The 26,022-nt window shown below is 43.2% G+C and overlaps 2 protein-coding genes across 8 annotated transcripts in view; one reads left to right on the top strand and one right to left on the bottom strand.

Moving 5' to 3' along the window:
- Positions 1 to 26,022, top strand: part of LOC126284460 (trichoplein keratin filament-binding protein) — a 713,651-nt gene that overhangs the window by 463,890 nt on the left and 223,739 nt on the right. The window lies entirely within an intron of this gene.
- LOC126284463 (peptidoglycan-recognition protein LB-like) overlaps positions 1 to 26,022 on the bottom strand; it is a 201,816-nt gene that overhangs the window by 76,515 nt on the left and 99,279 nt on the right. Inside the window, exon 1 of one of the 3 annotated variants that reach the window (XM_049983400.1) lies at positions 1,164 to 1,283. The exons of the other annotated variants lie outside the window; for them this stretch is intronic. Within the exon in view, the coding sequence (XP_049839357.1) occupies positions 1,164 to 1,173 (10 nt within the window). The 5' untranslated portion in view covers positions 1,174 to 1,283. Of the gene's footprint in view, positions 1 to 1,163; positions 1,284 to 26,022 lie in introns of those variants that run through there. 3 annotated transcript variants of the gene reach the window in all.

The raw sequence follows: 26,022 nt of genomic DNA, 5'->3' as shown, positions 1-26,022 counted from the left end.
AGCGTCAAGACCGGCGAATAGAGCAGCGAGTAAAGCATTGTTGACTGCTGGCTTGAAATGGAAGCCAGTATAAAGTTATAACGGAACTTTTTCCATTTGTGTCTTCCCGCAGTTTGTGAAAAACAATGCTACATGCGATCAACTATACTTTATTCTTGAAACCCACGCTGCGTAACTCCATTTACAAGATAAATTATTTTTTTTTTCAAGTATGTGTTAACTGGTTAGTTATTTGAAAGCGTAAAGTTTCTTTTTCCTGTTAGAGTTGCAATTTTTGCAAAAATTATGAAAGAGGTAAGTGAAGTTTCACAGAAAAATTGTCAGAAATGGAAAACTGCAAACATTAATGAGTGCAGAAAAATTGCGGATGATTACCACAGTGTTTGAATTTCTCCTAATTGTTTATGAAATATGAAGCAAAAACACATTCGAATTATTTGTCCTTCCCATTCTGGCTCTGTGTTCAGAAACTTCAATTGTAAACATTCTGTTCTGTTCTGTTACAGTGAGTGGTTGATGGTAACTGTAAGTTTATAGACAATGCTGGTCGTTACGAATAACAAAGCGATGGTGGAACAGGTTGGTCTTCAGTTTTGTTTCTGAATTTTCGGACGAAAGGTTCAAAATTGCAGACGACAGTCGTTTGGCAGACTATGAGAAACTAAAACTCTAAAATGCTCCTTCTTATAATGTTTTTAAATCGGGAATATTAGCCACAGAAATATAACATGTAATAATTTACAGGAAGTAGTGAACGTATCTGACAGTGGAAACAAATTCACTAACAATAAGCGTGTCAATAAGCAGCCACTGGAAGTCTTAAAAGATTTATCTTTGTTGGAAACCAATCATACCTACAACGATTATTACTGCGAACACAAACTTTTCCCACAGACTCGCTGTTTTCAGTTTTATGTTGACTTTATTCCAATGCGAACCAATCGGCCAATTGTCTTTCTGGTCCATCACATCTATGTTCGATACAAGCAGGTTTATCGACACTCATCCTGCTGCTCACTTACTTATCGTGGCTCAGAACGCTGCTCGTATATAAAGAGCGCTGTGTACACGTTCGCATACCTCTTGTCGCGTGTCGCAACTCGGACATAAACGCACGCCTGGTCGCGTGGTGCCCGGCCTGCGCTAGCTAAACAGCTGTTTACCTGCCGCCATGCTGTGCTGCTCCGCTGCTGCGCTGCTCGGTGTGACGCGGCGAATCTCTTGCCGGCGGACCGCGCCTGCGCTGGTTGACGCCCTGGACCCGGCTCCCTACTTGTAGCGTAGCGGACCCCCACTCCGTGACCGCCGCGGTTTGCTGCTGCCTATCTTATCTCAGTCCTCGCATGACCAGGCGGCGAGAAATTGTGCTGGCGCCTTCCGGAACCCGACTGTGTGCGTGTGCGTGTGTGTGTCACGATTGGGGGCTTCCTGCGGTCGCCGGAATCGAAGTCACTTATCGTAGGACGTTTGACCAACTATTCGCCGATCCAGTTGGGACACAAAGTAAAGCCCCTTACACCAGCGAGAATGTGTGGTCACAAGTGGTACAACGTATTCTTTCTGGGAATAGGGGGACAGTTATTAAGCTTTATATGCGTTACGGGATCGTACGTCACCTACGGTGACGTAGAGAATATACGTTGTCTGTTTCCCCGCTTAAATGGTTTCTAATGTGATGTGATGTAGCATGGCAGCCACCAATCGTAAGGAGATATAGTCTTATTTTTTTTCTTTTCTTTTGCATAATTTGTCGAATTGCAACGCAGCTGTATGTTCCATGTAAGTGGTAAATCTTGGTTTAAATGTGATTCACTGCTTACATTCCAGATCCTCGATCATAATTATCATGTATCCATGTCCACGCTACAGTTACGTGTCTGCCAAGAACAATTTCTCGGTACTACGCCCACGCTATATTCCAACTCGTTCTTTGCCGCAATTTACACCATTTTCTTGTCAATCAGATAAACTTCTTCCGTAGATTGTCACGGTTACACAAAATGCTCTCTCTTCATCTTGTAGTTAACTGATCACACTTAATTTGCAATCAGTTTAGAAATCTACAACTGGCGTTTATGCTCACTTGAGTTGTTCGTCGCAGGTAGTTCCGCGATAGGTAGATGCCAACACTTCCGCTTAGGATTTGGCGAGCAACTGAGCTTGACTTGGTTCGCGCTCGTTGGGGCACCCAACGCTCGAACGAGCCAGCCGTGTAAATTAGCCTATCGCCGACCAGCCGCTCTGCAGGGTCGCAGAAAATGAGAAAGTGGAGCTAGAGCACAAAGAATATCTCTTGAGTGTGGAAAACTCATGACCAGTTCACCCAGCAGCACATCTCGGTAATTTAAAGTATGCTCAGAGTAACCGCAGTTGCTGCATAATTTCCTTGCTACAACAGAACTAATGAAGCATTCATTGTTAATTTTCTCCAATCGGTACATGTTCTGTAAAACACGTCAACGCCAAGCGCAAAATGGCTTTATTTATACGTTTTGTTAACGTAGTTAGCTTGTGTTTCATCCGATTTGATATACTGGTAAATTGAAATGAGGAAGTTCGGCTGCCAAGTGCAAGTCTTATTTCATTAGACGCCACATTGGGCGACTTGCGCGCCTTTCATGAGGATGAAATTATGATGACAACACAACACTCACAATCAGTCCACGAGCGGAGAATATCTCCAACCGGGCCGGGGATCGAACCCGGGCCTGCTTGCATGGGAGGCGAGCACATTACCACCCAGGTAAGCAGGCGGACAATATACTGGTAAACCTTGTAGTCATAACATTTGTTTTACACAGGAATTTACCAGAAGTTGTGAGACTTGTATAAAGATTCATCCTCTTTCTTAATAGTCTCATTTTATCTTGTATCAGTTAATGCTGTATGCACTTGTGAGCCCTACTTTTGTAAACCATACCCAAAATAAAATGGACGTCCTAAAACTGCGGACACGGATGAAAGCATCGTTAAATTTGATTGGACAATCGGCGAGTAAAGATGCATGGAACGCTGATCCCATGTCAGAAAAAAAAACTATCGTAAAATGTAGTTAAAGCCATATTCAGCATGTTAGTTGGTGTTAGTGCCACGGTGCTTTACCAGGAGTGCTCTTGTAGGGAGTGACCATTAAGCCATCTTACCCGGTAAGCTATGTGGTAGTCTGCGCAGTTTGACGTGGACACCGAACCACAGTGAGCTCCGGCGTTTTTCACATAGAAAAGGACCTTGCCGGAGGCGAAAGGAGTGATAAGTGGGGGGAGCGCTTTGACCGACTGTGGGCATCTTATAATGCCAAGTGAAGAATGAACTGAGGCAAAGGTTTATGTAAGATGAGTGCCACAATTTTAAGTGCTGACCAGGAGAAAAAGTGAAAACGAATTTACCATCGAAATTTATAAGATTTTAACGAGAATCTACTTGATACTGTACAGACATCTGTGTGGACGGAAGCCGGTCACTCTCCACGTGAAGGACAAAGTTTCATATCTTCTGAAAAGGGTGAGGCGCAAACGTTGTGGAACAGCTGGATCAAATGTTGTGTGGCCTAGACTGAAGTACGAACGGGAAACGAGCCATTCTTAGTGAGAATCTATCTGTCCACAATGGTAGTTTGACTCTGGGAAAAGAAAGAGTGACAAAGTGCGAACTGTTAAAAAATCCATCTCCTTCACCACCTTTTGACCTTCCGCGGTCTCGCGCATCTGAAGAAATTTGTATTGGGGAAAAGGTACGATTTAGTAGAGAGGCTGTGGAAGTCACAGACTGGCGTTAATAGTTGCATCCAGCGTCCAGCTTCGTTGTTGGAAGATATTCACTGCAAGAACGTGTTACATACATAAACTCGAAATCTTTGTTCACGTGAAACGTTTATCTCCGCTTCATGTCTTCAGACAGTGCAAAGAATGCGTCGTGGAATAAGATGCTGATGACTACAGTAAGTGTTCTTTTGTGATTGATGACAATTTCTTGAGGTTCTCCAGCAAGCGTGGTGATACGGCATATCAGCATTTAATGTAATTTCACAAAATTTCATCGCCATTTTGATCTGGTGTGGTACCGGATTAGACACACCAACATTAAAAAGGTTGAATAATTATACGGAGAGCTATTTTGCTTTTCATTTTGCTTTTCATGTGATGTTTGTGCGCATATACCAAACCAAAACGAGATTGATGGACCAAAATATTGTGACCACCCGCTAGACAGCGTATTGGTCCAACTCTGAAACGCTGTACGGGAGAAACGCAGTACGGGAGCGATTCTGCGTGGCACCGATTCGACAGATCCTTGGTAGCTTTCTGAAGCTACTCCTATGGTATCAGGTGGCTACGTACAGGTCACTCAATTACCGTAAGTTACGGGCGGATGGTTTGTGGTCGCGGAGGTGGCGGCCGATACCGTCCCAGATGTCTTTCATCGAGTTCATATCAGGCGGATTTGGTGGCCAAGACATCAGTACTTGTTAACAGTTTTATTTCTCAGAGTGCTGTACCACGATGCTGACCTTGTGACACGTACAGTTACCCTGCTGGAAAAATGGCATCGCCGTCAAGGGGAACATCAAGCTTGAAGCAATATAGGCCGTCGTTAGTTATGTTTACGTAGTCCACAGCCGTCATGGTGCCTTCGTTCACAGCCACAGGTCGCACGGAAGCCCAGTTGAACGTCCGCCAAGCATAGTAGTATCTCCAAGGGCCTACTTGTGTGCCATAGTGCATATTTGGAGCACCTATTCACGTGGATGAAGTCGTATCAGTATACGACCATCGCCTGGTTTAAGAAGACACGTTATTCATCCGACCAGGCGACGTGTTTTCGCTGATCCACTGTCCAACCTTGATGAGCGAGTTCCAACTGCAACCGTAACTGACGAGGCCGTTACTAAACACGGCAACACGTACCGGTCGTCAGCTGGGAGCCCCACGTTCAACAAGATACGATGAACGGTGTGCTGGGAAACTCCTGTGCCTGCGCCATCACTGTAGTTTGCAGTCGGTCCTGGCACGTCTACCTATTCTGCTTTACACAGCAGGCAAGCCTTCGGCCTCCACGTTCTTTGATTAGACCTGGACGTCCGACACTGTTTCGCTTACTCGTGGTTTCACCGTTCTTCAGACACCCTCCACAGATGCTCCTGACAGTGGTATGCGAACAGCCGAGCAGCTACGCCGTTTCCGAGATGCTCGTTTCCAGGCGCCGGTCCAGAACCATCTGCCGTCAGGGTCGCTTATGTCAGTGGATTTCCACATTTGCGGCCTGAGCCGTCGTCGCTAGGAAGATGGCCCACTCTCCTCTGCTGCACTTACATACTTCTTAGAGCGTCACTTGCCGCGACGCCAGCAGGTAGAATTCGCTGTCAAGGATGGCTGCGGTCAGAATGTTTCAGCTGATGAGCGTACTCCCTTTGACGACATTACTGAGTCCTCTGGTGAACGTTGTCAAGCTGAAACAGCTTTCCTTCCGTACGCGTCCGTAGCTGGTGGGGAATCCCACGCCTCAAGACGAACAAGGAGATTCTTAAGCCGTAGAGTTTAAATTCGCATTAAACGAATGTCATCTTTGAGGACTAACATCGCAGAACGCTGGTGTACCGTCGTATAGTGGGAAGTTTCGCTGTGGTATGAAATTTTTGTCTGGACTAAGCACGATTTGGCGACGATTGAGTGTCAGTCTTTCACAATGCTAAAGAGCGTACACGTTTAGGTAGTTTCCTGACAAATGAAAATTTTGCACTGGATCAAGTACAGTGCTCAGACCCCCGCCTTTCGCAACCATTTCTATACCATTAACCAGGCACAGTTCTCGAACATTATGCAACAGCAATCTGGCAGTACCCCTCTCCTGTGGAAACTCCTCCTTATCTCTCCTGTGTTCCTCGTTAGAGTATAATTACTTGGAAAATACGCAGATGTAGCGGTTTTTGTCACACTGCGAACGGATCTACGTTATTTGCGTACATGCGTGGCTCGATAGCTCAATGATTAAGTGTTAGCCTACAAACCCTAAGCTTCGGGGTTCAATCCTCCGTGATTCCTAGTATTAATTTCTGTCAGTTACACTTCTTCCACGTCTGACAACGATATGTGTACGTAAAAATTGTCAGTGTGCACCGTGCCTCGGAGCCCACGTTGAATCGTAGGTCCCCCGTAACAGCCTCAGGCCAGAGGTTGGAGGAAGATCAGAGCACACACCACCTCCATCAGGAGGACGCCGCCTAGTGGAGCACTGCACTGCTCACACCAACATTCCGGTTGAGGACAGGTTTACCTCAAGGCGTAACGTTAACGCTTAACGAAAGGGTTTTGCAAGCACAACAATGAAATACGTGTATGTATGTACACTTTGTTAATAACAATACATGAATCTGCTCAATTTATTGTGTATTTTAAAGCTTACGGTTTGGTAAATTTTCATACCAAAGAGAAGCAGTAGCAATTCAATTGCAAAAGGCAATTCCAGCTGTTTTTTTTCCAATGGTATATATATTTACCAGTCTGACATAAAGGGTTAAACTACGGCAAGCTCTGTCGACTATTAGTAGGCGGAGCAGCGTTAGCACAGCTGAAGGGCGAACAGCGTCAAATGGGTTGGTGCATGTGTCGCCGAGAATAAGACGTGTAGGACGAGATGTGGCACGCTGATAGTCCTGCCTTCTGCCGCCTAATCAGTCGGGAATTTAGTCACAATGAAGGACCTAGGGGAAGAGCTAACTCAGGATGGGTACTGTTATATTTCTTAAAATGTAAGTAAATCTGTTAATTTATAACAAAACTGACTGTTATGAGTCAGCCATAGACTTCTGAAAACGCATGAGGATGCACTGATCAGGTTTTGGTCCCATCTCCCTCCCATACCCGAGGCAGGATTCGAACCTGCGACCGTAGCAGCAGCGCGGTTCCGGACTGAAGCGCCTAGAACCGCTCGGCCACAATGGCCGGCTTCATTAGTCACCGATACTATCTGCACAGCGCTGGGCCGCATATTTGAAATGTTGTTTCAATCAGCGTTGCCGCAGCAGGGACGGGGAGGAAAGAAGCTTCTGCAGCACTTTGCTCGCGAGAGGAGGAGGAGGAGGAGAAGGGGGAGAAGATCAGTGTTTGATGTCCCGTCGACGACGAGGTAATTAGAGGCGGAGCACAAGCTCACTGTAAGGAAGGATGGGGAGGGAAACCGGCCGTGCCCTTTCAAAGGAACCATCCCGGCATTCGCATTAAGCGATTTACGGAGATCACGGAAAACCTAAATGTAATGGCTGGACGCGGGTTTGAACCTTCTCGGATTTGTATTCGCTTTCATACGGGCGAATTCTTTGGTTTGTTTAGTTGTTATACAAAGTAAAATATTACGTTGAAAAAATGTTTAAGAAAACATAAATTACTGGCGAACCCGGCAGTGCCTCACAATTGCCGTATATGTATGGCAACTGGAAATACAGCCTACTCTTGGTGGAGCGTGGACTATGCGTGCGGTTAGGGTGCAAACAAAAATGCAAATGGCTCTGAGCACTATGGGACTTAACATATGAGGTCATCAGTCCCTTAGAACTTAGAACTACTTAAACCTAACTAACCTAAGGACATCACACAAATCCATGCCCGAGGCAGGATTCGAACCTGCGACCGTAGTAGTCGCTCGGTTCCGGACAGAAGCGCCTAGAACCGCTCTGCCACCACGGCCGGCCGTGCAGTTAGGGCTGCCGCCGGGTAGAATGGTCGCCTGGTGCAAGTCTTTCTAGGTTGCACCGCCTCCGCAACTTGCTTGTCAGCCAGAAAGAAATGATGATGGACAGAACACGCAGTCTCAGAGCTGAGAAAATCTCCGATGCGGTCAGGAATCGAACCTGGGCCCCTCCCAAGGCGTTCTGCCGCGCTGCCCCTCAGCTATGGACACCAATCTGGGCCAATCCTGGGAATTGCGCTAGCGCACCAATTTCGACTCTTTGTTTCGACTTTGTCCACTTCGAAGCTATGGAGTTATGATACAAAATTTCTTATCAAGGCCTTCTGTCGTAACAGTATGCAATGGTTTTCTGAAATACCGGTTTGTTATAGGACAACATAGAACTGACCATGCGAAAAACAGTGTGATCTTACATCAGTGCCAACGTAATTGTCAGATTTTGAGTCTTATTTATAGTTGTTGCAAACGACACCTTAATAGGGTTTTTGAACTCGCTTCAAGAGAACGAGTAAACCGGTCACACTTTTAACCACAATTTTAACCCGCAAACAGGTACCGTTACGAAGCGTCGGAGAATTAAGACCGAGTAGTTGCATTACAGGAACGCCGACTTCAAACCTCAAACTGCGTGGCGGGAAACCAGCTGGATTCAGTGACTTTAGAAATTCTTGTGGATACTGAACAGCATCTATAGTATCGAGCGGTTGGTGTTCTTTCTGTTTTCGTATTACTTTTTGCAGAATAATATTGTTTATTTCAAATGCATTGTAAAGTTTAGGACGATTCTGGTTGCGTAACTGTATTATTATCAAAAGCCGATAAGTAATACTTACAACTTCCTAATCATACAGGCTTTCTGTTAAAAGCTACTGGGAGGAAGAAAACAAAACAGTGCATTGTTGTGTGTAAATTTTTTAGATGTACTGCTGTCGTAGTTAAAACTTCTAAGCTGCCGATGAACATCACGGCGGTTAGGTTGATGTCTGGCCGGGTGTGATACCTGGCGTCTGTGGCCGCGGTTTAGTTAGTGGCTAGTATAGGGGAGGTCGCGGGTTCGAACCCTGCATGTGTGCCCCTTTTAGCATGTACTATTCCTGAGAGTACGGTTTCCGTAACAATCAAAATGGTTGTGTCACCGAACGACAGATTTCAGATGACAGTCGTATTCATATGTGAAAAAACTGAAAATATGATGAGCTAAATTGTTCAGTGATAAGCGGAACAGTATAACGAGATTCTCATTGCTTACTATCTGGACAAAAATACCGCGAGGATGAGCATGGTCTGCACATTTACTGAGGGAAGAAACGGAAGAGGAATTCTTTCTTATGCAAGACACCGTTTTAAAGTTTCGTTTTACACGGTCTTGTTTCAACACTTTGTGCTACCTTACAAACATCCCACTGAAGACAGAAGTTAAATTGGTGAAACATGCCTGTGTAAAAGAAAACTATGAAATGGTGTCATCATAAGACCTAATTTCTCTCCAGTTTTTATTAGCAAGCGCGGAAAAAAGAACTGAAAGTTCCAAAAGATGACTACTTATCGGCGGCGATGGCAACAGGAAGGGGTTACGTGTATCACTAAATGACCGATATTAGTCCACTGTTTTTGTCGTCACTAGGATAATAAGTATTTGACGCTTAATTTGTAGCACTACATTTGCTAGCTACTCAACATCTAGAGGGCACACATCCTTCTTTAAGGTGTATAGAGTGGCAAGTGAACTGCTCACAAAATAATGAATTTGTATTCAATTACTTTGGTTTCTAGAACACAGTTCCCAATTCCTTGAAGTTTTCGTTGTCGGCCATCTCTACGTCGAGCAGCGTTGCACACAGCCGCAGTGAGGCAAAGGGGAGCGACGCGACGACAGTGCAGCTCTTCGTGTGGTTACTTTCAGTGTAGGAAGTTGTCGCTTTGAATAGCTCGTACATAATTGTAACTTGCATAAAAAACGGTGCTGTTAAATTTTGTCGCTTACACCACTTTGCATCAGAGAGAGGATTAAGGGCGTTCTGTCCTTCCGGTCAACGCTAACAAGCAGAACTAGAGATCGAATGTGTCTCGTTCGAGACACTCGAAAAAAAAAAATATCGAAACTATCCAGAAACAACTCGACATGAGCTGAACCGTGCTGCGCGTTCTTGACCAGGAACGCAAAACAAACCTACTGTCAGTGTAAGAACAACTCTTTACGAGAGCAGCTAATTTTGTGAGACATCTTAGAACCTTGATCTGTGCAAGCGCTTCCAGAAGCGTGTGGGAAATTAGCGGCACGGAAGATATCTAGGCTGCTACAATCAATTGGCTCTGAGCACTATGGGACGTAACATCTATGGTCATCAGTCCCCTAGAGCTTAGAACTACTTAAACCTAACTAACCCAAGGACATCACATAACACCCAGTCATCACGAAGCAGAGAAAATCCCTGACCCCGCCGGGAATCGAACCCGGGAACCCGGGCGCGGGAAACGAGAACGCTACCGCACGACCACGAGCTGCGGACACTACAATCAATTAAAGCAGTGCTTCAAAAGAGCGTTTACGGAGAAGGTAGATATATTTTACGATGTCGCTTAGCCTGATACGAAGTATACAGTTTGTAGTATTCTCTGATTACTTTTGTAGTCACATCACAGTCTCAGACTGTCAGCATTTTCTGTATTTCTTGTGCTCTCAGAGTAATTAATTTCCATAAAAACTTCAAATCGCTTTTATGCCAAATCTTTTTCTTTAGTTCCCAAATATATTTAGTCCATTTTAGCACGAGAATATGACCTCAGGAAGTATTTTTTTAGAAAAAGGAAGGCTCTTTATGTCCGAATACATCTTGCCTGAGGGGTGCGGATGGTTATCTAACGTTTCATTTTATTTAAAACTATGTTCCAGTTTTAATTTTGTGTACGTCACGTATAATAATAAATATTGTAGCAACTACAAACTTTGTTGTACGTTCTTGGTAGCACAGTAATTTTACTCCTAAACACACTCGTAAGCAGACGAATCAAGTCATCTCAATACATTTTGTACTGGTTAGTTGTTAGTCGATGGCTGATTGCTCTGAAATATTTCATGCCTCCTCAACTGGTGATTAGTGGCTATTTTACAGGGTGTATCAAAGAGAGTCATCCCATTTTAAAAAATCATAACTATTATGTTATTTGAGATATGTGCGTGAAAAACTTACAGCTGGAAAGTGCAAACTCTCGAGTTTTACATGGTTCCCGCTAGATAGCAGCAGTGTGTGCCCACTTCAGTTCTAGTAGAAAGGGTGTCGGAACAACAGAAAGCATTTTGTGTTCTACGTTTTGCGCAGTGCTGGTCAGTAATAGCTGTTCAGCGTGACTTTCGTACTAGGTATGGTGTGGATCCTCATACAGCACAGCGCATTAGACGGTGGCATGAACGATTCCGAGAAACAGGTTGTTGGTGTGAAGTCAAATTGCAGGACCGTCCCCGAGTGTCTGACACAGACGTCGAACGCATCCACAATAGTTTCACAAGGAGTCCGCAAAAATCCCCTCGCCGTGCAGCTCGATAGCTCAACATGGCCCACATGTCCGTCTAGCGTGAGTTGCGTCGACGTTTACGTATGAAGCCAAACAAAATTCAACTACTACAAGCCCTTCGTGAAGGTGACGAACAACATGTGGAGTTATGTAATTTCGTTCTTGGGAATTTGACAGTCTTCTTCCACGCTTAATGTTTAGTGACGAGGCAACATTTACGGAACAACCACATGAAGTTGTACAACTTGAGAGGGACTCTCTGAAATTTAATGTGTTTTGTTCAGTTTCACGGGAAAAGGTATATTGTCAATTTTTCTCTGCAGAGAACACTTTACAGGAATCACATATCTCGATAGGCTTGAGAACTTTCTTTTTCCACAGTTGGAGACTGATTCGAACGACTTCATTTACCAACAGGATGGGGCACTGCCATCTGGAAGTGTGGGAATTTTTAAACCAAAGGATTATTGAACGATGATCGGTACTGGCCAACACATTCCTCAGATATCTCACCAACTGAAAACGCCTGGTCAGTGGTGGGCGAGCAATTGGCTCGTCACAATACGCCAGTCACTACTCTTGATAAACTGTGGTATCGTATTGAAGCTGCGTGGGCATCTGTACCTGTACACGCCATCCTAGCTCTGTTTGATTCAATGCCCAGGTGTATCAAGGCCGTTATTACGGCCAGAGGTGGTTGTTCTGGGTACTGATTTCTCAGGATCTATGCACCCAAATTGCGTGAAAGTCAGTTCTATTATAATATATTTGTCCAGTGAATACCCGTTTATCATCTACATTTCTTCTTGGTGTAGCAATTTTAATGGCCAGTAGTGTAAATGAGAATTCGACACGTGTTGATATCTAGTGGCAGCAAGTTGAAGTACGAAGAAAACCAAATGATATCCTTGGAAGCCAACAAGGATATGTGAAGCATTTACCCCATTGGCTTCTAACAAAACAAGTTTCGTGAGATATTGCATTGACATGCAGCCAATTTTGTGGTGTTGACTTTGAAAGTGTTTCACGTCTGTTTAGCACATTGTAACTAGAAGAGCACAGAACGGCAAACAAAGCATTTTTGTTGCTTAATTTTAAACAAGTTATTCAAATGACAATCCGTGGTTTAAAATTGAAGTCATTAGTTTTTGAATTACGTTGTAGCTAATAGCCAGATCGAATGTGGTTCATCAGTTTGTTTTGTACCAGTCATTCATTTATGGAGAGGGACAAACATTTTGCTTTTTTCGAAAGTGCAAACAAAACATGTCCAAAAGAGAGATTTTTCTCAGACTATTAATAAATGGCTCTAAGCACTATGGGACTTAACATCTGAGGTCATCAGTCCGCCAGACTTAGAACTACTTAAATCTAACTAACCTAAGGACATCACACACATCCATGCCCGAGGCAGGATTCGAACCTAGTAGCAGCGCGGTTCCCGACTGAAGCGCCTAGAACCGCTCTCGGTCACAGCTGTCGGCAATATTAATAAAGAGTTGTAGCAAAGCTCAGCTGCAGATTTCTAGTAGTTGATATGCACGGTTCTTTCGTGAACTTGGAAGGCTCTCGAGGCAAATACCTTGCGTCTAAGATACCACGAATACATAAGATGACATGGTCTCGACTGAAAAAGGAAGATTATTTTACATTATTTTTAAAGTCTTTCATTGTACCCATGGCTTTTGCCAAAAAAGATCTGAACAGTATGAAACCATTGGGGACACAACTTCAAAAATTCCAGAACTTCGACGAAGAATCATGTTGAATACTATTAAATTAGCAGAATACGATGATCTTCAGAAGCTTCTGGATTTCATCCCCGCCATCCACCTCAAATTCTAGAAAGCACTAAAATATCTAGCAAAGTCAGGAAATAAAGGAACAGAAGAGAAATAAAACTTTACGAAGAGAATAGTAATGACAAAGAAAAGATATTACTGATTCTGATCAGTAATAAAATGCCTTCTGATGAGTGGGAGGACAAACATTGTTGTTTGTTGCGTATGATTAATTTTAAGTATTTGCCAAACTAGATTGTTGTGCTAATGCTTTTCCTTTCTTCGTTAATAATGTAAAAAGTTTTAAAATACGTTGATGAACTCGGGGCTTCGCTTTTAATTGAACACATTGTCAGTGCTGATAATATGAAGCCATTGGTTGAATAACATCGTTCTTTTTTAAAGTAGACAGAACCTTGCTGATAATACAAAGTTTCAGAATGGTAAATTTATCCAAAATAAATTATAACCTGTAAACTCTGACCTTAATTTTCACTAAATTTAAAAAGTATCACCGCCCTTGGCCTCTCCATGCGTCTTTTACAGAATTTTTGTGATTACTAGGAATTCGCTTCCTAAGAACAGTCGACATCAGTGCATGTTTGATGCCGTTCATTCAACAGCCGGAGCAGCTCGAACGCCATAGCCGCAGTCCACGATCAAAGTTCCGTCCTCCGAGCGCTCCCTCCGCGTCCATTTCCAGCAGCAGCAGCAGCAGCAGCAGCAGCAGCTGCCTCTGCTGTGCTCGTAACTGCAGTCGGCAGACCGACGCTACGGCTGCGGGCAGCTGCTCAGGCGGATGCTGGTCCCGCAGCCTGCTCTTCTTCCGTACTGTGGCGTACACAGCCGCGAAAAACAAAACATGGATTCCGATCCCGGTTCAATACAAAAGTATCAGAAAATTTCAGTTCCTCTAGATTTAGTTTCCCGTGGGCCGAAATCTACGTTAAAGCTGTTTCAAGATTCTCTGAAGCAGCAGAACACCATTGACATCAAATGTATTTCACCTGTACCTGCAAATACGTATACATTCCACACGTTATTCTTAAAACTTATAAGGCAATAGAACTTTTGTTTTAAGGAGATTCCGTTGTAATCTGTGATGCAAGTTCACGTTCGCTTGTTGACTACTGTCTAGTAACCTTTTTCACTCATTACTGCAGCAACATTGTAAGCGCACCCTTTTAGCGTCGCCGGATACAACAATTCAAAGAGGCAAGTTTTTTAACTTGTATTCTACATAGTCTTTTACACTTCATTTCTTTCGCGTTTTCTTTAGCGCAATCCTATAACTTCTGAAGGATTGCAGGGAAAACTTTAGCCAGAAGCACTATGTTTGATTTATTCTTACAGTGCGTGGTGCCGTCACTGGTTAAGACTCTGGATTCGTATTCGAGGGATCTGGATACGGATTACCCGTCCACACGAATTTAGATTTTGCATACTTTCATACGTCACGTTGGGCCAGTGAAGACATGGGCCCGTTTAACAAACCCACGACCAACTCCTTCCCACACCCTCGTTCACTCCGAAGCAGACATTAAATTTTAAAGTATTTCAGCCATTGTTTTTGTTTCACAAGCATTGATTGTACTGCAGTCGTAGTCGCATACCGCCAGAAACATAAAGATAGGCGAAATCGTCTCATACATGCGAACGGCGTCAAATGTTTGGCAGAACAAGAAGGAGAAATTTATAAAGCAAATGTATTTCTTAACTAGAATATACGAAAAACACAGCCTAAAGATATCGACAGGAAGAATCGTTTGACTTTTAACACAACAATGACAAGAACAAAACTGTTATTGATGATCGATATGCATGCAACAGTATGCGTACCGAATATGTTCCAAACGTTGCGCATAAAAGCGGGATTTATCCAGTGCTCGTACCTTGGCTGCTGATAAAAAGGTAGGCTAGTGTTTTGGATAGCCCTTGGACTAAGGACCATTTATATATATATATATATATATATATATATATATATATATATATATATATATATATATCCAACAGAAGGATTGTCTTAGGGCACTATCCTACAGTACAGACTCAGAGTATGAATATTGTATACTTCCTCCTGCTTAGGCAAATGGAGCAAACTGGGTGGTTGTTTTTGCATTTGATGTGCTCTACGATGGGCTTGTGGGACTTTAGAGGTTCCATTAGTTCATGGGTGGTTCCTCGGAAAACCCCGGTTTTTTTACTACATTTTCGCCGTCACCAGTGGACCAAAATCCAGTTGAATATCCCGAGACGTCTAAGCACGGCAGTTGGCTCAAATTTTTACCATATATTCCTAAATTCCCTCTCTCGAACAGCCTTGAAAATTTCCTTGATATCTTTATCCGTTTCCAAGACAGATAGGTTCAAATTCACCAAACTTCTACACGTAAAATCCGGTATGAGGCAAAATCTAAATAATATATAACCACAGCGAATTGCTCAAATTTTAACGATGTATTCTCTAGACATGTGTGTAGAAGAACTGATTCCCCGTTTTCAAAAATCTTTATCCTTTATCGAGAAACACCCCAAAAACTTGTTTATTTGGATACCCTGTAAGTGAGACAACAGTGCTAGGAAAAGAATGAAGGAGACAGTGTCACGGGGATGGTGGGAGTAATAAAGAGAAAGATAAACTTAAAGTGTGTGAGAGATAGTGATAATGAGAGACAGTGGGTATGACAGTAACAACGAGGAAGAGAGAAACAGTGTCAGCGAAAGAGACAGCAGCAGCAGGAAGGAAAGAATGAGATATAAGCAGTAAGACACAGCAAGGAGGAGATGGTGGCAGTGAGAAGAGACATCAGAAGTAGGACCAAACGAAGGAGACAGTAGCTGTGCCACAGTAGAAAGTTACAGAGAGAATGACAATGACTTAGGCTGAATGAATGATCGAGAATGAGCAAGTGGAACTAGATGGGTAGGAGCGACTTCCAGCGATGGACTAGTGGGCGTGAGTTAGTTACTGTTAGGAGAGCTTTTGTGAGTCCGAGGTGAGGTCCATGTCAGAGAGGGCGCGAATATGTTCGCTGAAAAAAAATTTGGGGCAATTTTTAAAGGTTCTGAGGAAGGTACACAGAAGCGCCAAAGAAAGTGGTATAGGCATCGTATTCAAATACAGAGGTGTGAACCCAGACAGAGTACGGTGCTGCGGTCGGCAACGCCAATATAAGACAACAAATGTCTGGCGCAGTTGTTACATCTGCTACTGCTGCTACAATGACAGATTACCAAGATTTTAGTGAACTTGAACGTGGTGTCGTAGTCGGCGCACGAGCGATGGGACACAGCATCTCCAAGGCAGCGATGAAGTGAGGATTTTCCCCTACGACCATTTCACGAGTGTGCCGTGAATATCAGGAAGCCGGTAAAAAATCAAATCTCCCACATCGGTGCGGCCGGTAAAAGATACTGCAAGAACGGGACCGACGACGACGGAAGAGAATCTTTCAACGTGACAGAAGTGGAACCCTTCCGCAAATTGCTGCATATTTCAGTGCCGGGCCATCAACAAGTGTTAGCGTGCGAAGCATTCAACGAAACATCATCGATATGGATTTTCGGAGCCAAAGCCACGACACAAAGCTTTACGCCTCGCCTGGGCCAGTCAATACCGGCAATTGACTCTTGATGACGCCCGCCGCGGTGGTCTAGCGCTTCTAGGCGCGCAGTCCGGAACCGCGCGACTGCTACGGTCGCAGGTTCGAATCCTGCCTCGGGCATGGATGTGTGTGATGTCCTTAGGTTAGTTAGGTTTAAGTAGTTCTAAGTTCTAGGGGACTGATGGCCAGAGTAGTTAAGTCCCATAGTGCTCAGAGCCATTTAAACTCTTGATGACTGCAATTATGTTGCTCGGTCAAACGAGTCTCGTTTCAAATCCTGTCAAGCGGGTTGACGTGTAGGGGTATGGAGACACCCTCATGAATCCATTGACTCTGCATGTGAGCAGGGGACTGTTCAAGCTGGTGGACGCTCTGTAATGATGTGGGGCGTTTGCAGTTGGAGTGGTATGGAACCCCTGATACGTCCAGGTACGACTGTGACAGGTAATACACACGTAAGCACCCTTTCATGCCCACTGTGCATTCCGATGGACTTGTGCAATTCCATCAGGACAATGCGACACCCTACACGTCCAGAATTGCTACCGAGTGGCTCCAGGAACTCTCTTCTGCGTTTAATCACTTCCGCTGGCCACAAAACTGCGCAGATATTTCCGTTATTGAACATATCTGGGGTGCCTTGCAACGTGCTGTTCAGAAGAGATCTCCATCCCCTCTTATTCTACGGATTTATGGACTCTCCAGCAGGATTCATTGTGTAAGTTCCCTCCAGCACTACTTACAAGCATTAGTCGAGTCCATGTCACGTCTGCGCATTCGCCAGGGCCCTACACAATATTAGAAAGGCGTACCCGTTTCTTTGGCTCTTCTGTGTAGAATGAGTTAGCTGGTACCCCACATTTCAGTCGGAGTCTTTTAAATAATCATGAACATATTCGTACATATTTTTTGTTCCGATAGGAGCATTTTTCCGCCTATGTGTACGAGTGGCAGAAGAAGTTAAATATTCAACTTTGAGCTTAACGTGATGGTGCTGTGGGAAGACAGTGGACTGTTTTCCGTCCTTATTTACATTTTATTTGCAGAGGTTGTGGTATTACTTACAAATACTGCAAGTACATAGAAAAAACTAAGAAAATTTACATATATATGTGGAACTATAAACATATGTCTGAAAAAAGAAAAAAATAGAGGGAGAGCATAGTAATTTTGTAAGGAGTTGCAGCAGAAATTTTGAGAGCGAAAAAAGGCTGTAATTGTTTACACAATTTAGGAATGTCCTTAGGAGTATCCGTGTTAAACACCTGTAGACGAAATAATATCCACATGAACTAAACAAAATGCAGTGAACATGTTAGCAAAATAATTAGTCGAAGATAGTCAAAATCAAAGATAAAAGCAGAAAGGACGAAATCAAAAATATAAAAATGAAAGGAGAAAAGTCAGTGAAGTACTAAGAAACGTTGATGTCGCACATTCCCTAAGCTTACAGAGTGCGACAAGAAATAATGGAGTAGTTGGTCTGAAAGAGGATGCCGCTTCGAAGGGAACAGCTCATGCCACCAACATGACTGGTCGTCTCGAAATATTCTTGTGAAATGTATGATTTCTAACACTCATGATGTGTGATGTTGTTATCCGTAGGAAGAAAACTTATCGTATTCTCTGTGATGTCGAAAGCAGGGTGCTGTTTGGCATTAAGAGAAAAGAGAACAATACTGGTCACGGATGTGGTTGGTTTATCACCAAATCTGATGAGCCAGTTTCCATGGAAATGCTTCGCGGGGAACCCTGTGACAGCATTGTAGAAACATACATATGAAACTTAAAAGTTACATTGGACATTGCTTCCGTCCTCTCTTTACATGGACGTTTCTTCGGCAGCAAATATACCCTGCTAGTTGAAACTGACAGATCATAGAAGATGGAATTAGCGAGAAAATTTGGAGAAACTGGTTAAATTAAACAGAACATCTGACGTGCACAACTCTCTCAACTCAAATGTGGTAGAAGTCAAATTCTGTGATGTAATGGAAATGGATATCTCAGAAATTAAACAAGAACGTGCACCATGGGGCATAGTCGACATGAGAGAAATACAAGTAAGTAATAATAGAGGTTTAAGGTTGAATAACAAGTAGTCTATTTTTGTTGTACTGATTTTTGTTTATTTCTAACTAATTGTCGGGTTATTGGGCCATCTTTAGGGAACAACTGAGTAGCCTCCGGAAGTGACAGTAGCTCTTAGGCAACCAAACATTGTAAGCAAAGGTAAATCCAATTGCACAGAATGGCTGCTCCATTTTTAACGTTGTAAATTACACTTCACACAATGGACAATATTAAACGCGATAAAAAAACTAAACTTCTTAATATTATAGTATTACTGGTTTTAGGATTATAATGGCAAAGGTTATTAGATCGTGACATTGGACGAGAAACTGTGAGCCTGAGCAATCTTGCTGTATGTCGTGCAACAAACATCTTTTACGTTGTAAATCACAGTTTACCCAGCGGACAGTACTAAACACAGTAAATGATTGAAATACACAATATTACAGTATTACAAGTTATATTGTTACCGTGTTTAAGTTTGAGAGGTAAGTAGGGAGAGCAATATAAAATTCTGTTGTGTTTTGGTTTTGTGTAACAGTATGTGTCATTGTGACGATCTGTGGATATGTGACTGGTTGATTGCATCGTGTGAAGCCTTAAAGTGAGGATGCGATCAGCTGCATGCAATTGATCATTTAGAAACAGTTGGGGGCTTTAAGCTAAATGTTTGTGTACGTCAAGTGCTTCTAACAGGCTTAGTTTTCTTTCTTTCTTGGCTGTATTTAGCACTTGTGTCTGGTTCAAAAATGGCTCTGAGCACTATGCGACTTAACATCTGTGGTCATCAGTCGCCTAGAACTTAGAACTAATTAAACCTAACTAACCTAAGGACATTACACACATCCATGCCCGAGGCAGGATTCGAACCTGCGACCGTAGCAGTCGCGCGGTTCCGGACTGAGCGCCTAGAACCGCGAGACCACCGCGGCCGGCGCTTGTGTCTGGACTTCGAATCTGTTTCCTTCCTTCTGGCCATATTCGGCAAAGGTGGAGTCTAACTTGTGGAATCTCCAGCTGCGTTCGTTGAATAAAATGTGAGCTGCTGTGCCTGTAACATAAAAAGTTTTATAATTGCAAGGTTTGAGAGCTGTGTCTAATTTGTCGAACAGTTTTCGTAAATATGGATTGCACACATGTTGGTTTTAGATATGACAATTGCTGCAGATGGGGAATACACATATTGTAACAATTTTCTTCGTTGTTTCCTGTGTAGAAAGTTGTCAGTTAAGTCAGACATATGTTTAATGCTGTGCAGTTCTGTCTGAAAATTCTGTTGTGACATTGATATGGTTGCAAGACCATTCTTGAAGATGGCCCAGTAGGCTGAAAACTAGTTGAAAATAAACAAAAACTAGTATAACTATTACAGCTTACTTGTTATCCAACCCTAAATATGGAATTGTTCTACCAATAAGTGATGGCAGAATCCTTATATAAGATTAATAATTCACAAACAAAAGTTATAGAGAGCCGGTGGAGACCTCCAACCAATCGCCCCCAGCCCTGTCAATTTCATTGTGACTGATAATACCCCGTCGTAGCACGAGTACATCACGGCAGGTTTTGTCCGCTTTAGGGTTACACCTGACTTCCATTACCGATGCTGACGCTTAGCCATATCAGAATGGGCTGTGCAGGTGAAGCAGCGCGCGAAAAATTCGGAAAGGTATTTCATTATCCTGGAAGTGACTGCCCATCTACAGCCATATGCATCAACTACACAGTATGAACCCAAGGCCGCCCAATATTCACACCAAATTCTAGAAGTAAGAGACAAAACGCATCCTCTACGCGGAATCCAAGAAATAAGTTTAAATGGTGAAACCTCGAAGCTCTGCGACTTCATGTGCTTCCTTGGTGAAGAAACATGTCGCTGAGTCAACTTGTGAACACGTAGGGGTCGTCTGCCGCGAAGCTCTGTGTTCAACAAAGTAGGATGAACGGTGTGCTCCGAAACACTTGTGCTTGCACCAGCATTGCGCTCTTTCGGTAAAGATGCCACAGATCACCAACTATCCAACGTTATGGAGCAGACGAGCCTCCGAACCCCACGTGCTGTCAAGAGCTGGGGACGTCCAACCATTTTGCGCCTAGTGGTAGCTTCACTGTCCTCCTACCTCTTTAAGTATAGCCGTTCGGTCAGAGGCCACTTGCCAAGGTTCGCGCGGCTCCCCTCGTCGGAGGTTCGAATCCTCCCTCGGGCATGGATGTGTGCTTTGTCCTCAGAGTAAGTTAGTTTAAGTTAGATTAAGTAGCGTGTAAGCCTAGGGTCCATTGACCTCAGCAGTTTGGTCCCATACGAACTTACAACAAAATTCCAAAAAGTCTTTACGTAGATGCTCACGATAGTAGTACGAGAACATTCGATCAGTTTCGCCGTTTTCTAAATACTCTTTCACAGGTTCTGGGTAATAACTATCTGTCCATTGTCAAAATCGAATATGTCATTGGATTTCTTCATTTTCAGCCAAAGTTTTCTCTAGGGTGATCCCCCTTTTGTGTCTGCTCCGTTTACATACTTCTGTTACTGCGTCGTGTGCCCGCATTGCCACTAGGTGGCACCAATGTCGCGGTGGGCAATAGTAATAATGTTTTGGCTGATCAGTAAATAGGAGACTTAGGGCTCATCTCAGCACACATAATTTGCTGTCAGAATCTGTTTGCCGCCACGAAGGAAATATACACAGGAGAAAAGTCTTTCCTATGTGCATGAGGCCTAGAAAGGCTAAACTATGTGTCGAAGGCTGCAGCTAGGTTGTTTGATTCAAGAAAAGCATTTGAATGTGAAGTCCTTAGAATACTTTTTCGTAGTCTGGAATGTTATGGGATTTGGGAAAAAGCCAACAATGGTTCACTTCGTATCTGTGAAGTAGGAGTGGAAGTTGTTCGCCAGTGTCCACAGAAAAGAAGAGGTTTGAAAGTGTATGGGAAAATGTGACTCGTTCCACATCATTACGAAATATCGTATTCATGAGTCATGGAACTAGTATTCCTCTAATCTCTAATCATTTAAAGTGAGGGTGGGGGTTCTAACAGGGTTCTGTTCAGCATCCACTGCTTTTTGTTGAGGTATATATGACACCGATCGGCCACTTTACATGACAAATAACAGAAAAATTGTTGTGCTTCCAAATGACAAGTGTCTTTGTGAAAAAAGTGGGATGTAATATAAATGATGTAGCTAATGAGGTAGTCAGTAACAGCAACACATGATTTTCGGAGAACAGATTAACTCTTTAGTCTAACCAAACACAGTGTTTACAGCTTCTTACATGCGCTTCTTGTAAATATGACATTTTATTACCTAAACGTGGTCAAACTGTCAGTTACGTGGAACATTTTAAATTCTTAGTACTAGAAGACAGATGCAGGCTTTGTCGGAAGTATCACGCTCAGCATCGTGCTTAGACCCTTACTGTTGCTGTCCTCACTATGAGAATCATCTACGGTGTCTATGACTGTAGAACGCCTTTCACTCTCGTTATCTGATATGGTGTCATATTTCTGGGCGACTTTGTGCACTCGTCACGCATATTGTTAGGCCAGAAATAGGCGGGCGGCCTGATCTGCGGTTTCAGTTCGCGGATTTGTGTAGGCGGTGGTCTGGAAGTCTCGGGATTAGTAACTCCGTGAATCTTCCGCATATACTACATCGTAGAACTTGTTGTCGGCAGTATGGACTCAGTCAGGAAACAATGTGCAACATTCCATCAGAGAGCGCTAGACAGAAAAACGAAATACACTTCGATAACGAATGCTTAAGAGTAGATGGGTGGATCAGGTAACTAATGAGGAGGTATTAAATAGAATTGGGGAGAAAAGGAATTTTTGGTACAACTCGACCAGAAGAAGGGATCGGTTGGTAGGATGCGTTCGGAGGCATTAAGAGAACACCAATTTAGCGGGGAGTAAAAATCTTAGAGAGAGACCAACAGATGAGTAGACTAAGCAGATTCAGAAGGATGTAGGTTGCGGTAGTTACTCGGAAATGAAGAGACTTGCACTAGACAGAGTAGCATGGAGAGCAGTATCAAACCAGTCTTTGGAGTGAAGACCGCAACAACAAAAACACTTCCGTAAGCACTGGATAGAAAGTGGTTTATTATTCAGCGGGCTTCATTTTCAGTACGCTTCCAGCGGCCTTAAAAGAGTTGAGTAATAAATCCTAAGTATTCAAATCCAAGTTGAAGATTTCCTTGTGACTCACTCTTTCAATTCTGTGCAGGAGTTTCTCGTTATCAGTTCACAATTTTTCTCTGTAATGTGATATTTATTCATATACTATTTTTCGTGTTTTATTAATTATTTATTTTGTTTATAAATTTTGTTATCAGCTTATTGTAATCTTTGTACTGACTCGTTCCATGGCTAAGTAACTTTGCCTCGGGTGGGTACAGGGAATATGATAAATACATAAACTAAATAAAATAAGTAAAACATATTGTTGGTTTTTCTGTATAGCATGCGCGTATCGCATTCACTGCAGTTGTAATGCGTATTCAGCGAAATATACCGGACAGCGTCCTCATGTATCCTAATATAGTCTGGATGATGGTCTTTCGGTTCAGTACACACACACACAGGTTGTTGTGCGCTGCGACTTCAACTCGTGTACATAATTTTTGTCTGCGTCTTTAGTGACTGCCTTATTTTTGATTTTTTTTCTATTGTGTTTGTCGTACAAACGTGCTGTGACACGTGAGATACCCTGGAGCACAAATTCTCTCAAGCATGAAAACTGTAAGAACTGCCCTTGACGAAAACTCAGGATGGCGAGAGTTGTGCAAGAGCGTGTGAGTCCTCCAGCTCGTCGTGGTGACATCACATTATCGTGACGCGGCCGGTTGCGTATGTGCTATCGACTAAGCAACAGCTTTGTAGGACGTTGTACTGCGATAGCTGTCAGTGATAAGTGGTGAAGGGGGTTTACTATTACCAGCCACGATTTACAAGTTAGCAGAAACAGTTTCGTTATCAGAGCCGGAGGTGGAAGAACCGGTTTTTATTTATTGCCTCTTACGCTAAGACTGCAGTTTAAACTATTTTGCAAAGGCAGTAACGTCAATCTACTCTGTTTTCAGTATCTCTAAAGAAGGAAAAAAAAGAATAGGTGAAGAGGAGGTGCCTGTTTTGTGTCTCTTTGTAACCAGGACACATGGTAGTTTATACTGACTCTGTCTCACTTGAAGATCTATGCAGGATGTCGCATGCCGTAATTAAGCAAAGGCTTTGCTCGTTCGTCTTCGCGTGCCGTTAGGGGGCAAGGAAAACAAATTATACAGATCATAATGGAAAAAAGAGACACCGTCCAGGTCACTTGCTATGTTTTTATTTAGGTAGCCAGTTTCGATCCGAAATACAAATCATCTTGACATCCAGTGAAGCCTGAGGGAACGTTACTTTATCAGCCATCCGACAATAAGCGCAATTTGATCGTCGTCACATAAGTGGAAGAGACATTCACGAGAGGTTAAAATATTAATTACACATAGGAACATAAAGACTGAAAATACATTTACTTAAATACGACAGTTAATACGTATGAATTATTACGTAATAAGGGTACAAAAGCACCAGTTCACGAAAGATAAAAGGTGCTGGTGGCGACGCTGACTTCCACCACCACCACCACCACCACCACCACCACCACCCGTCCGTGACACAAAATTAGAATATTCCAGTTGCTGGTACTGTCATTTATGTACTACAAGATGAATAGATAGATTTTCAGTGGGATGGCCCTTTTATAAAGCAAGAACGTAGTATGATTATGTAACTGATGGGCTCTTTGTTTGGCGGGCATATTTGTATTTGAGACATCGCTCTTCGTGTAGAAATTTTTAATGGACATTAAACCACTGACTAAGTTTCTGTAATTTGTTTTCTTTTCAGTTGTGGTAAGGGTTCACTTACGCTGCACTTAATGGTAACTTGCCAAAAGACAAACATCTGTTGTGTGTTTATAAAAATCGTTAAAACTCATTGGTCATTAGTCAAGTACGAGGTTCTTTCAAGAAAGAAAAGCTTTCCTGCCGTAGATGCAGTATTGGAGAGAGGGTAAGGCAGACTTAGCGGAAGCAGCTCAGATAAAAGCCGCCTGTGCCTTACCTACAAAAAATTATATCCTTCAGGTTTAATGTGACACACGGAACAAAAGAGGAAATATAATGTGCACTGAACTGATACATACCAACTGAAGTGATAATGGACAGTAACCGTCGAAACGTGCTAAGAGCTCAGAAATTTTCACAAGCTAGGCATTTTGTGTTAAAAGGAGAACCACCGCCTCTACGTATGAGATCGCCAAGGATTTTCACATATGACCATTTTGCATTTACAAAAATTCTAATGTCATATAATTACAATCTTTTTCAAGAAACCTGCCAGTCTAGACACTAAATACATTCTAAGACGCACCTCGAAGAAATTATCTGAATGGGACAGAATCCTGTACAGTCAAACAAATTATTACAATTTCATAAAAATTAGATGATTTATTCAAGAGAAAGAGCTTCACAAATGGAGCAAGTCAACAACGCGTCGGTCCACCTCTGGCCCTTAAGCAAGCATTTTTGGGCATGTTACTGACAGAGTTGCTGGATGTCGTCCTCACGGACATCGTGCCAAATTCTTTCCACTTGCCGCGTTAGATCTTCAAAATCCCAAACTGGTTGGAGGACCCTACCCATAATAATGCTCCAAACGTCCTGAATTGTGGATAGTTATATACCTGTATGAATACCAATTTGTGACCAATTTGCATAACTCCTTCGTGATGCGTATTTTTTGAAGTAGTGTATGTTCCATATGACTCCAAACGTTTTGGTACAACTTACGTTGTGCGATGAAGGTAGTGTGATGATGATTGTAATGTGGAAAATCTTGCCGATCCCAGACTGCTAACTAAAAACTGTGATCAACACAAAGATTGTTCCCTTTCCGGTTAGGAAAGCTACTCATGTACACTGAAGATCCAAAAAAACTGGTACACCTGCCTAATATCGTGTAGGGCCCCCGAGAGCACGCAGAAGTGCCGCAACACGACGTGGCATCGAAGCAGCTAATGTCTGAAGTTGTGCTGGAGGGAATTGACGCCATGAATCCTGCAAGGCCGTCCCTCAATCCGTAAAGGTGCGAGGGGGTGGAGATCTCTTCTGAACAGCACGTTGCTAGGCATCCCAGATAGGCTCAATGACGTCGAAATCTTATCAGAATCGTGATTTCCCTAAATCACTCCAGGCAAATGCCGGGATGATTCCTTTGAAAGGGCACGGCCGACTTCCTTCCCCATCCATCCCTAATCCGATGAGACTGATGACCGCCTTCCCTAATCCGATGAGACCGTTGACCACGCTTTCTGG

This window comes from Schistocerca gregaria, chromosome 8 (genome assembly GCF_023897955.1).
Source record: "Schistocerca gregaria isolate iqSchGreg1 chromosome 8, iqSchGreg1.2, whole genome shotgun sequence".
Classification (NCBI taxonomy): domain Eukaryota; kingdom Metazoa; phylum Arthropoda; class Insecta; order Orthoptera; family Acrididae; genus Schistocerca; species Schistocerca gregaria.
This window is presented reverse-complemented; position numbering and strand designations above follow the sequence as displayed.